This window comes from Electrona antarctica (genome assembly GCF_951216825.1).
Source record: "Electrona antarctica genome assembly, chromosome: 18".
Taxonomy (NCBI): domain Eukaryota; kingdom Metazoa; phylum Chordata; class Actinopteri; order Myctophiformes; family Myctophidae; genus Electrona; species Electrona antarctica.
Genome location: NC_136799.1, coordinates 26,636,263 through 26,649,139, shown reverse-complemented (window position 1 = coordinate 26,649,139; position 12,877 = coordinate 26,636,263). Strand labels below are relative to the sequence as shown.

The 12,877-nt window shown below is 42.6% G+C and overlaps 1 protein-coding gene across 1 annotated transcript; it reads left to right on the top strand.

The window, feature by feature from the left end:
- The first annotated feature begins 3,204 nt into the window (after positions 1-3,204).
- On the top strand, positions 3,205-12,521 carry LOC306942268 (oxidoreductase HTATIP2-like). The gene is made up of 6 exons (XM_079528073.1): positions 3,205-3,358; positions 4,969-5,161; positions 7,390-7,497; positions 8,845-8,982; positions 10,785-10,846; positions 11,214-12,521. Exons 1-6 carry the CDS (start codon positions 3,237-3,239, stop codon positions 11,428-11,430), a joined length of 840 nt encoding a protein of 279 aa, XP_079384199.1. The 5' UTR covers positions 3,205-3,236; the 3' UTR covers positions 11,431-12,521.
- Positions 12,522-12,877: the final 356 nt, after the last annotated feature.

Sequence of the window (12,877 nt, the reverse complement as noted above, 5' to 3'; positions counted from 1 at the left end):
TCTTGGTGGCCAATGTGAAAAGGGTGCCATTTATTCTAATGGCAATTGGATGATTTATTGATTTGTGGCATTTTGTTCTAAAAATGTGTTTTGCAAAAATGCACCTGTTGGTGGCGCTATAACAGGCCAATGTGAAAAGTGTGGGATTTGTTCCTCAGCCTAGTTGCACGCTGCGTTGCCTGCATCTGGTCTCTCTCAAGCAGAAACGATGAACCCGAAGCAGCGGGACAAAAATCTGATATCTCCATAATGCCTTGAATTCATGGAGAATTTTCATACATTCCTCCACGGTGAATGAAGAATCTAAAAATGGAGAATATTTGATCCAAGTCAAGATCAGTCAGCGAGCCAGACAATCACAGTCCCTGGATGACAGGGCAGAACTTTTGCCCCAAATGATTTACATGGGCCTGTTATAGCGCCACCAGTAGGCCGACCTTTGCAAATCACATTTTGTTGGGGCGCTAGCCCCTCCTATATACAGGTTTAATGTTTGTTTTTAGTTCAATGTTTGTTTTAAAAACACCATTGACAATGAAGGGAAACTTTACGTCATATTGTCCCTCATTACGTCATATTGTCTCTTTATTGTTAATGGCATTTAATGTTTATGTTGGCACCGTTTGTTTTACATCACAACTACATCACCTAATCAACATGAGTTAGACTTTAATATATTAGCGCCCCTCACTTCACACGGGTGTGATTTTTCATATTCCATCATCGTTTTGTAATTATATTTACAATTTACAATGTCTACAAAATGTCATTATTACAGCATAATAGAATACAATGGAGGCCAGTAGGCTATTTTACACTACTACAGTCATTTATTATTTTTAAAATATTCTTTCTGATTTACTTTCCTACTACCAACAATAGCTTCAATCATCATCATGGTCATGGAGTGGTCAATCAGTCAAAAATGTAAGAGTCCTGAGAAGGAAGTAAAGATCATGTCATCATTATAATAAACATTGGACGACATGTCTCTTTCCCACTTCTTCGATTGATTGAATGAATAGGGTACTTTGTTAACAGTTTGCAAAATAGTACAGGGTATATGATTATACAATGATGCATGCCAGAAGGATAACACAAAAAGCCCTGGCTGAGGGCTTGTTTTGAGTGTGGTCCCGCATTAATTAAATTAAATTTATCATGACATATTAACCATGGTTCACAACTTCACATGAGGCTCGTCCTTCACAAGTGTCACAGTTAAGTCATGTTTCAGGGCTATATGACATAAGCAGGGCTGCCAACCCCCCTGGATCTTGCAGGAGATATCCTGGCAGACTCCTGATTGTTCCTGGATTTGGTATCAAACTCCCCAAATTCACCACAACTGGGGTAGGAGAAATCAGTGCATGGCATGCAATCATACAGATATGTTCATTTAAATAATGAATGTTCGTTCGTTCGTAAAGATGGGTCTTAGATTGCAACAAATCAATTTCTGTAGGCCTAAATTTTGTTTCGTTTTAAATGGATGAAATTGTACTCATCATTTTAGTAAAGCAAGCCTGATAGTATCAATCTCCCAAAATTCACATGACATTACATCTACTCTGTTAAAATGTTTATGGGGAGGACCCCCAGACCCCACGCAAAAAAAAGAAAACACAGTCCAATCTTGGCAAGTTGGCAGCCCTAAAGGCCTTTTCAGACAGGGAGCACTGAAATGGTAAATGGTGCATTTATATAGCGCCTTTATCCAAGGCCTTTATCCCATTCACACACATTCATACACCGATGGCAGCGGAAACCATGCAAGGCACCAACCAGCACATCAGGAGCAATTAGGGGTTCAGTGTCTTGCTCAAGGACACTTCGACACTAACTCTGGGGGAACCTGGGTTTGAACTGGCAACCTTGCGGTTACCATCCAGCCACTCTACCCCTGAACCACCGCAGCCCCTGAAAAGGCCTTACAATAACATACAAGAAGTCATCAACAGTAACAATAGCAGCAATTTCTTAGTACTACAGACGAAAAACTGTTTAAGTCCACACTATTTATCCATACTGTATAAATGATGGATAATAATGGTAATTATCAAGACACATTAGATTGGCTGACTTAAACTTGCCTAAGAAATTGACATTTTCACCAGTTTCTTAATTCTTACGTTAGGTAATATAAGCCGGTTGTTGGAACTTGTTGCATCGATCCGAGCTGAGTGGATTGTGGAATAGCAAGAGAGTGGCGATACTCTATGGTGGCGACACGCTTTGATCTCGCCGCAAAACGGAACTTCGCATCCCGCTAAGATGCAAGGATAGTCTAAGAAGGATGAGACGCGAAGACCGTACGGGCGACGCCATGTTGCTTTGGAAGGAAAGAAACATGCGCAGTTGAGACCAAGGAAGCTGAACCAAGGATAGTCTAAGAAGGATAAGACGCGAAGACCGTACGGGCGACGCCATGTTGCTTTGGAAGGAAAGAAACATGCGCAGTTGAGACCAAGGAAGCTGAACGCGGAAGTGTTGGCTGCATATAGCCCATTGCGCATGTTTCTTTCCTTCCAAAGCAACATGGCGTCGCCCGTACGGTCTTCGCGTCTTATCCTTCTTAGACTATCCTTGAGCTGAACGCGGAAGTGTTGGCTGCATATAGCCCATTGCGCATGTTTCTTTCCTTCCAAAGCAACATGGCGTCGCCCGTACGGTCTTCGCGTCTCATCCTTCTTAGACTATCCTTGCTAAGATGCAATGAGCACTTCCGCATTCCATTGTTACAATGTAAGTCTACAGGGAGTGGAAACCACCTCCCTTTGATTACTATGAAATGATTACTATATTTACCCAGGGTATCTGGGCTAAGCTCAAGAACTTGTTTCCAGCCAGGCCCTGCTCATAGAACATTTCATCGTAGTGGTTCAATGCCTTGTTCAAGGGCACTTCAGCGGTGGTAATTTTAACGTGTCGGACCGCTGATTCGAACTGGCGACCTTCCGGTATCAAGACCGCTCCGCAATCCGTTCGGCCACCGCTGCCACCTTTAGAATGGTATGCCCCAGCAGCATTGGGGAAGATGTCATGTTTATTGTTTACATCCGTGCGCCAGTTCTAATACAGTCACACTAGAGTACATACTACAGTCTCGTGTCTCCATATTTATACATACACAAACAAGTGTCGCCACTCTCCTACTAGATTACTCTGATCCCGAGTCTCCTCCCCTTTCTTTCTCCTGAAACAGGAAGCAGGAAGTTCTCCAATATTGTATTATTATGACATTACTGGGAATCACCCTGGGCATTGGCAAAGCAACAGGGTTTTTTACTCTTTTCACGGCTGTCCTTGCATCAATTCTATATTATCTGGAAAATTCCGATCCGGTCTCTTTCACCAGGTAACGTAACGTTAGAATTTATAAGCAACAATGAAGCATAGCCATTACATTAGCCCGACATGCGAACGTTTCTGGGATCGAATGACAAGTGGATATGCAGCTAAATCGTACTCGCCCAAAGCCAAACTGAAGTAACAAAGTTCACTTCACGCCAGATGAAGGCAAAGGGGTTCAGGAATCACAGTTCAAACCGGCGTTACACCGAAATCGGTAACCATTTGTGTAGTTTGAAATTTAGGCAGAGTAAAGGATCACATCCCACTAATAAGATGTTTGTTGTATTATTTATAAATTAGGGAAACGCCAGCCAGTCAGTCTAGTCTATCCTCTCACCTCTCTGGATTAATATAATTTGACAGGTTTTGTCGTGACGTATTTATTGAATACTTTATTAACAATGTGCAAATGTGGTACACGATTATGGTGCTAAAAGCATAACACAACAAGCCCATAAGGGATTGTTTCCATTGGCCCCAATTCCATGTGATGATTGATTGATTGAAAATGTTATTTCACAGTATGCATGGGTACATTCCAAACGAAAGTGCAGGTCAATACAAAAACTATTTGAAGATAGAACCAGAAAAAAGCACAAAGACTTGTCTTGTTTACATATGGGTTTACTCACGACGAGGGCACAGGTCTCCACCAGGCCAGGTCAGGTTCTGGCCTCCTGGTGGCCAATGTGAAAAGGGTGCCATTTCTTCTAATGGCAATTGGATGATTTATTGATTTGTGGCATTTTGTTCTAAAAATGTGTTTTGCAAAAATGCACCTGTTGGTGGCGCTATAACAGGCCAATGTGAAAAGTGTGGGATTTGTTCCTCAGCCTAGTTGCACGCTGCGTTGCCTGCATCTGGTCTCTCTCAAGCAGAAACGATGAACCCGAAGCAGCGGGACAAAAATCTGATATCTCCATAATCGAGTTGTAGTCCTGTTAGGTTGTGTTTACATTTGCGCTGTGGCACAGCCAGCTACAATACGTCGCCAGTCTCGCGTTGATCCCGCCTCTAGAGGTCGCATATCGTTCTGATCAGCATTTGATCGGAGTGCATCGTCTCTGCCCGAGAGAGACCAGATGGGAGCAGTAGGAGGAACTCACTGCTGCCGCCATCTGGTGGAGTCAGGTTATCAAAACAGGCCAATCCTGCAAACTTTGGAAGCCAATGTTAGCCAATTAGGATTGAATATGAAATATCGGACAGATCCGTCTTGAGCACATGACTATAGACTATAGAGATACTGTGTAATGATTTGCAGGATTTTTGGACAGAATCTGGAGGAGTAATATAAAAACATGTGTTTTACAAAAGTCGGCTGCCTATAAAAGGCAGATGTGAAAAATGCGGGTCAAAGTTTTGTCCTTGGCCTATAGGAGTGCATTTCTCGCAGATTGGTGCAGTTATAGGCAAAAATGTGAAAATCTGCCTCATGGTAGCGCTATAACAGGCCGTTCTGGAAAATTTGGGGCAGAGGTTCGTCATTGGCATCCAGGGACAGGGAGTGGAGTCGTCCACAGTTTTTGTATTGAGTTGTGCTTGAAATGTACCTATTCTGCATACTGTAAATAAATACTTCAATCACTTTTGTTTTTGTTTTGCTACAAGCAGCATCATGGCAGAGGACATGAAGTCTCTGGAAGAAAATTTCCGGCAACAGAATAAAAGCTGTTTCATCCTCGGGGCTTCAGGGGAGACAGGGAAGTTGTTGCTCCAGGAGCTTGTGGAACGAAACCTCTTCTCCAAAATAACTCTCATTGGGAGAAGGCAGCTCACCTTCGAGGACAAAGCTTATGCTGAGCTGGTCAGTGGGCAAGTCTGTCAGTTTGGTTCTACTTGGGACATGTGGATGATTTACGGCCCCTTATAAGTTACCTGTAAGGCCTTGTATTACAAGCAGGGGTGTGCTCCTAGTGGAGCGGTGCTGAGCTCCACTAGCCGCATTTTGCAACTCTAGATTTTTGAGTGGTGTAAACCACTCCTACAACTGGCTTTTGTGTGCAGAAAAAAATGAGCATGGTTGCTATGTTCAAAATAATTTCTGACGTAATTAAATCACACCCGGGTGAACTGGATGACCGTAGCAACCATGCTCATTTTTTCTGCACAAAAAAAGCCAGTTGTGAAATCACATCCGGGTGTGATTTCATTACGTCAGATCAGAGCTGATCAGGCTATATAATACCTTACCTTATATAATACCTCACATCGGACAAAAACTCCAGCTGAATCAACTTCATGGTCACAAATCATCACATCAGAAGACGACCCTACCAGAATCAGACCTAAAGGCCATTCAGTCTTTGAGACCCTTGAAACCATGCTATATAAAACCTTACACCACTCAGTTCACACGGGTGTGATTTTTTTATAATGGGATGAATCTAGAGTTGCAATACCCTCCATTGACTCCCTACTCATCCAATTTGCGTTTGCGATCTGCTTGTATTAAACAACGTTAAACTCACCAACATTACAGCTCTAGGCCAAGCTTGAATTATCCTCTTTCAATCTGCCGAGCTTTTGTTTCAGAAAAATCCACCATAGACATGTTATGAGCTACTTTCTGTCAAGAAATTCTAAGCATGTGATTGTTTTTCTTTTTTGGAAGCACTCGTTTTTATTAACGGGTCGCGCTGCTGCCTCCTGCATTATGTGCAAATTCGAAACAGGTGGTACGCAGGGCCGTTCAGTGACTTACGACGAGTGCTTCCAAACTCCAGCACTTAGAAAAAGAAAACCTGCACAGAATTTCTTGACAGAAAGTAGCTCATATATGTCTACGGTGGATTTTTATGAAACAAAAGCTCGGCAGATTGAAAGAGGATAATTCAAGCTTGGCCTAGAGCTGCAATGTTGCAAAGTATAACGTTGTTTAATGCAAGCAGATCGCAAACGCAATTTGGATGAGTAGGGAGTCAATGGAGGGTATTGCAACTCTAGATTCATCCCGCAAATTGCGGCTAGAGCTCCACTAGTTCTGACTGCCTTATATCTCCAGAATTGTGCTATGAAATGTAAATATCTGTATTTATGTGTGTGTGGAAACAACAACAGGATCTGTCGAGGTGACTCTGTAACTGTGACAACGTAGCCTTAGCTTACTACAAATGGAACCAAAGGACCCTTTTATAACAATAAACTCTGAGACTGTACAAATGGACTTATGGGTCCATTTGGTTGTATTTGTACACTCTCCGGTAGCACATTCTCTGTAGTGTTGACATTGGCTTGGCAGGTATTAAAGAACATGTCTCATATGTGTCAAAAGCGTGGGTGTCCAGATCGGCGGGTCCAACGGGGGTGTCCGTGGAGGGCGGTGCGGGGGTCTGCGGTAGTCTGCTTGGGGGTCTGTGGTTACAGTGACTCGACTGAGACTCAAATGTGTTACTGTTACCCATTAAATCACGCAAATCTACGCATTGTTTTGCTGCGCTGCACTGTTATGCTGAAATTAGATAGCCTAATGAATTCTGAGGCATCATGGGGGCGCCGCTCACGCGACCGTTTAGACGATGGCAGTAAAAGTGTCTGGTTGCGTAGAGACGAGGCAGCCAATCAGAACTACTCGTCATACTAGCATGTTGATTTGTCGTCTAGTTTTCATGGGTTTTCATTGACCAGCAGCTCTACAAGCCGCTGGTAAAAATCCACAGCACACCACTGATTACGAGTGACAAAGAATGTGTCATTTCATTTATATGACAGTATCATAGGCAGTGTGTTAATACTAATACTAGCTTTCTGCTTCTATGGGCCGACGGCGGCGTGGAACAAACTCCCACGACACCTTCGACAGGCAGCCTCTGTAGACATCTTTAAAACACAGCTCAAGACATACTTCTACACTCTTGCTTTTAGTTGAGCTTTTAGAATCCTTAGTTATTCATGTCCTTACTGTATTGCATTACTGCAATTATTTTAATGTTTTATGCCTTTCTTTTCTTTTTTTCTTCACTGCTCTGTAAAACACTTTACAAATGCTATTATTATTATTATTATTACATAGCATTCCGTTCTCTCATCTCCCAGGTCCAGGAGGTGGTTGATTTTGAAAAGCTAGATGATTATGCTGCTGCATTCCAGGGTCATGATGTTGGCTACTGTTGCCTGGGAACGACGAAGGCTAAAGCAGGGACGGTGAGTTGAAATAAATTACTCTCTCAAATTAAGTCATGGGCGAATACCCTACGGCTATTCAACTTAGGATGGCTCAGGGGCCACTCAGCAAAATTCTAAAAGTCCAAGGCCCGCAAGTTAAACATTTCAGTATTATTTTTTTTAATCTTGTTCAAAACAATGAAAATAACTAATTGTTTTATTGGTATGACCATGACGGGCCACAGATACACGGGCCGCGGTTTGAGTAGCACTGCCCTATATAGCCACCATCACTGCCAACCTCTACTTGGTCTTTGGGAGGAAACCTCCTAGTTCTGCTCCCTGCTGGTGCCCCGACCAAGCTGAACACAGCCGTAGTCATCACAGAGGAACTTTACCCATACACTACCCGGATGCCCACTACAAACCCCTTTGTAACTATTTTTTCATTTTGAATAAGCTACAATTTACAATTTAGGCATTTAGCAGACGCTCTTAATCCAGAGCGATTTACAATAAGCAAAAAACAAAAAGCATGGCAATACATCACATAAATAAAAAGTTAGTTATCATGAAACATGCGTAAGCTAAGAGCGTAACAATGGAATATCTATATAATGAAACTATACATATAAACTATACATACTATACTATACATATATACTATAGTGTACAAGTGCTATGACTACATAAAATGCAAGTCTGTATAAGTCTGTATAAAGTGTCCTCCGTAAGGAGGAAGCCCAACAAACCCTGGGTGAGGCCTTTAGGAGGGCCACTCAAGCCGCAAGCGGAGCCTGCAGCACCACCTTGCTGCTCAGGTGGAGTCTGCGGAACCATTGCGGCTTAGGAATCCACCACTCCTGACTGAAGTGTCTGGTGCTGGGACTCTGGTACAACGCACAGGTCCCGGGCCTGGTGAGAGCAGGAGTGGACCTGGTGAGACGTAGGAGGGGCCTGGACAGGAGTCAACCCACAGAGCCTAGTCCTTCCATGTGCCAGAAGCGTACCTCCCAGCCCTGCAGAGTAGTTCTGGAGTAGTTCCAACGGATTGTGTGGCCTTGGTCTTTGCCTAATGGGACTGATTGAGGGTAGCTACTGGGACGTACGTCGGGACTTGATCACCCCGGCTGGGTCACCTGAGTGAGGGGTATGATGTTCGAGAGACCCGAAACCCAGATGACCTTGGGATACATCACTGAGGATACGTCCCAGGTGCATCCATGCAATGTTTTTTGTTATTACATTTATGAAAGGTAATTTATGACTGGTGCATAATCACTCTCTTTAAAAAAAAAACTAATGTCAAAATTCAAAAAGTAATCCAACAACATAATATGCCATGATAAAGGTAAATACTTTTTTTCCTGTTTTCCCCTGTTTCAGGAGGGATTCATCCGCGTTGATCACGACTATGTTCTTAAGTCAGCAGAGCTCGCCAAGGCAGGAAGCTGTTCACAGTTTCACCTAGAGTCTACCAAGGGCGCTGACAAAAACAGTGGCTTCCTCTACCTCAAAGTGAAGGTATTTCAGCTCATGTCTCTTACAGCAGGGGTCCCCAACATTTTACCAACATTCTACTCAGATATTAGTACCCATTTTTAGTTTTACCCAACATTCTATTCAGTCATCTGAGTAGAATCTTCCCCTGTTCAACTCCAACACCACTTCCTGTTTACCGTCCGGGCTGCTAAAACATGATGGAGGGGGATCACAGCGTTGGCTCTGGGCCGTGGAATAAACCCATGCCATCTGGGACAAGGAATAGGAGATACAGTCGATTGAAAGAAACAGATAAAATGGGTCTGTATGCGCACGGGAGTTTTTTTTTGCGGAGCCTGGGAGTCGATGGTCGCTGAGGGGGCACTTGTTTTACAGGTTAGGGTTAGGTTTCTGGTTTAAGGACTTCAGTGTTTTGTACCATACAATTGTTTGTATGTATGTACAGTATACAGTACATGTAAGTAAAGAACAAAGAATGTTTGCTTTCGCCATCTTTGTTGAAGAAGAGTCTGGGCAATTAATGTTTATTACCTTCGCCTATTTTCACGTACTAGGGCGTGACGTCACTGAAGCTAAAAGAATGGTGTGAGTCTGTGTGACTATTACACACAGCTGTGAATATTTATGCACCATTGTAGACATGGAAATGATTATGAATTTCAATTACCAGCTGTTCTATTTGCCACATTGGCAAAGTACAATTACATTGTACTTTGTAATTGTACTTAGTAATTACAATTCTATGAGCGACACACAGACGGAAAATATCCTGGGTTGGGATAATTGCATAACATTTAGCACCCCAGCCCCAGATGGTGGGGGAGGTTGACGACGGATGCACAATGTGTTGCAATGGTTTAAAAAAATAATTGAATACCCTCTTTTTTTTCTCCCCAATTTAGTCGTTATTTCCACATTTCACTGCTGTTGTATCCCACTGACTCACCCAGAAGCCCGCAGGCCGGCTTCCTTCACCTGAACACAGGCCAATTGTGTTTGCATAGACACCTGACAAAGCCGAATGCACCACGATGGATTCGAACCCACAACCTCTGTGGTGGTGGACAGGGACTTTATCACTGTGCCTCCCAAGCGCCCTCATGTGTTGCAATGATACCCAAAACAGTGAGATATTGTAGCAGCAAGAGATACACTGACACCACGGCGCGTAAACAGCGCCTCAAACTGACTCCGCCCATAACCGGGGGAAGTTGTGATTTGCGCTCGTTCACTGCAATGCAATTTGCGGCATTTTCAAAACAATATTGAGCAGAGTAGCGATTATCAAACGTATTTGCAATGCCATACGTTGAAAGATCTGTTGCCCGTGGACAAGGCACGCTACCTCCGCAAGTTAGATAGCATCGGCATAGATGTTTGTCCGTATGTGATTAAGGATTGGACCAAGTTGCATTGGCAGCCATAGAAAATTCTTACCCCAGGCTAAAACCGGATGTGACGTTTTTGGGGCGTTCCTGTCTAGCGTGGTGTCAGTGTATTGGAGTGAGTGTGGCTGTTCTACAGATTCATAATGGTCAGGATGGAATATTAAAATGAAAATAAATAAAACTAGTTTCTGTGCTAACTGGCGTCGGCGTGGACCACCAGTGAATTATCCGTGGACTACCAACATGTCTGGGGACCCCTGTCTTACAGGATTGCCTTGAAGTCGTACAGATTATTTGTGTAACAAAAAGCTGCCCTCAGTCTTGTTTAGTTTTTTTTCATCACCACCTTGTAGCCACACTTTAAGTAAGTAATCTCATAGAATAGTTTGGCATCACTTCAAGGCTAAACTAATAAACAATTGGATTCTTTTCCAGGGACAAGTGGAGGCAGATATTGAGGCTCTGGGTTTTGACAGATATTCCATCTACAGGCCTGCGTGAGTCTTCTGTTTTCTTAATCTTATTGATTAATTATCAATTACTATGTTTCGTAACATTCCTTAAACATGTTTAAAAATTCAGCAAAATGAGACATTGAGCTAAAAATACATTTATAACCATACTCTTTATCCATGTAATGGTCATGATGTAATGGTCATAATGGTGACATACAGTTGTCACCAATAGAGGCCAAAACATTGAACAAAATGTGCATGTGTATTTAATATCAAAAGTCCCCAAACTAAAATATAATGTGTCTTACATAAGCAGGCACTAACAAATATGAACCAAAACATGACATGACATGCACCTGTCAATGATATTACACAGACCTTATTTTGTTTGTTGCTTGCTTACTTATAGGGTGTTGTTGGTAGAGAGACAGGAGAGTCGGCCTGCTGAGTGGATAGCAAGGAAGTTCTTGGGTGTCTTTTCTGCCATAAGTCCAACAGCCATGTCCATCCCCATCCAAGCCGTGGCAAAGGCCATAGTGTCCAACACTCTACTCCAGCCTCAGAACAAGACAGAGATCCTGGAGAACAAAGCCATCTACACTTTGGGCACGGGTGGAGGACAATGAGATGGAAAGGAGTGTAAAAACTCTAGAGAAGACAGATTTGTCATTCAGCACTTGTGTCCATCATTTCTCACTATGCCTACAGCTTTAATTTCCACCTTCCACTTTGTAATCTATGACCACTAAAAGGATACCATATGAGCGTTTTCAGTGCAATTGGACTGAATCTGGGAAAGGTTTGAGAACCACTAAATTAGAAACTTTTTCAGATTAGCCTGGCCCAGCCAGCGTGATTTCTGGTATAGAGGGGCGGGTAGCGCATGGAGCAAGCTTTGGATAATATTGGTTCACCAATCTGAGTGCCCACCTATGTCCCCCACCCTGGTAGGAAACAGTGGAGAAAATTGACGTCACCATTATTTCGAGCGATGCCCCTCTGCACCTGTACTTCACTCCCACTCCTAGACCAGGAAATGTGTCTCGTTCCACCAGGCTTTCATTTTTGAGACGAATGCTTACAAAAATAAAAGCCTGGGTACCCGGGCTAGGTTCACATTGAATACTTAAAATGTTTTATAGCAAAGCAAGGTGTCTCTCCAGCAGTAATCTCTCAACAGCAGAATCTGTAAACACCACTGCCCTAAAACATTTATAGTGTTGTAGCAGTATTGTTATGGCACTGTAGGATGGACAGGCTTCTCATTCTGTTTAGTATGAGTTGAGGGAAAGGGATGGCCTGGAGCCTTTCAAAATTATTATCCTATGTCCAGTTTTGAGGGTGCGTGTAAACACAAACATCCTAACACAAACATTGAATACCATTGAAAATGAATGGCCATTTGAGTGTTTGTGTAAACACAAACATTGCGACAAAAGTAAGTGTGGACGCAAATTGTGATTGGCTGGAATAAGATGATGTATGATAAGTGCGCCCAGTCTAGGTCTGAGAAAGAACAGTTCTGTGTGAAAGATGCACATTCCTGCCTTGTAATCAATGCCAAAAATACATTTTATATGCTATTTAATAGGGAGTAGAAAATATGAATGCCTGATAAATGAATTGACTGTGCAAGATTTACTAAGGGAATATTGTATGTTAACTTTTTTTGCTGATACAAAGGGATTGTATTATCATTAAATGTTCTTGACATGAACTTAGTGTTTTTCCAATCTTGGGTATCGTGCTTGCCAGAGAAGATCTGTCTGACTCTGTTCCTGTATTTTCTCCATTTATGTGTTCACTGCATGTGGCCACAATTAAGATATTTTAACAGATATAGAATATTTCAAGTGAGTGAAATACTCCATTAAAACTTACTGTAAACTAAAAAATAGAGACCTGTCTGAAGTGAGGTACCTTGTTGGTACCATAAAAATACAGACAGGCATAGGGACAGACATTGCTGGTTGTAGGAGTGGTTGCACCACTAAGAAAAAGGTATAAATGGTACAAATGCAGTCAAGGTCCCACAATTGACTTTGTGCATCTGACTGTTGTATGAGTGTGTAG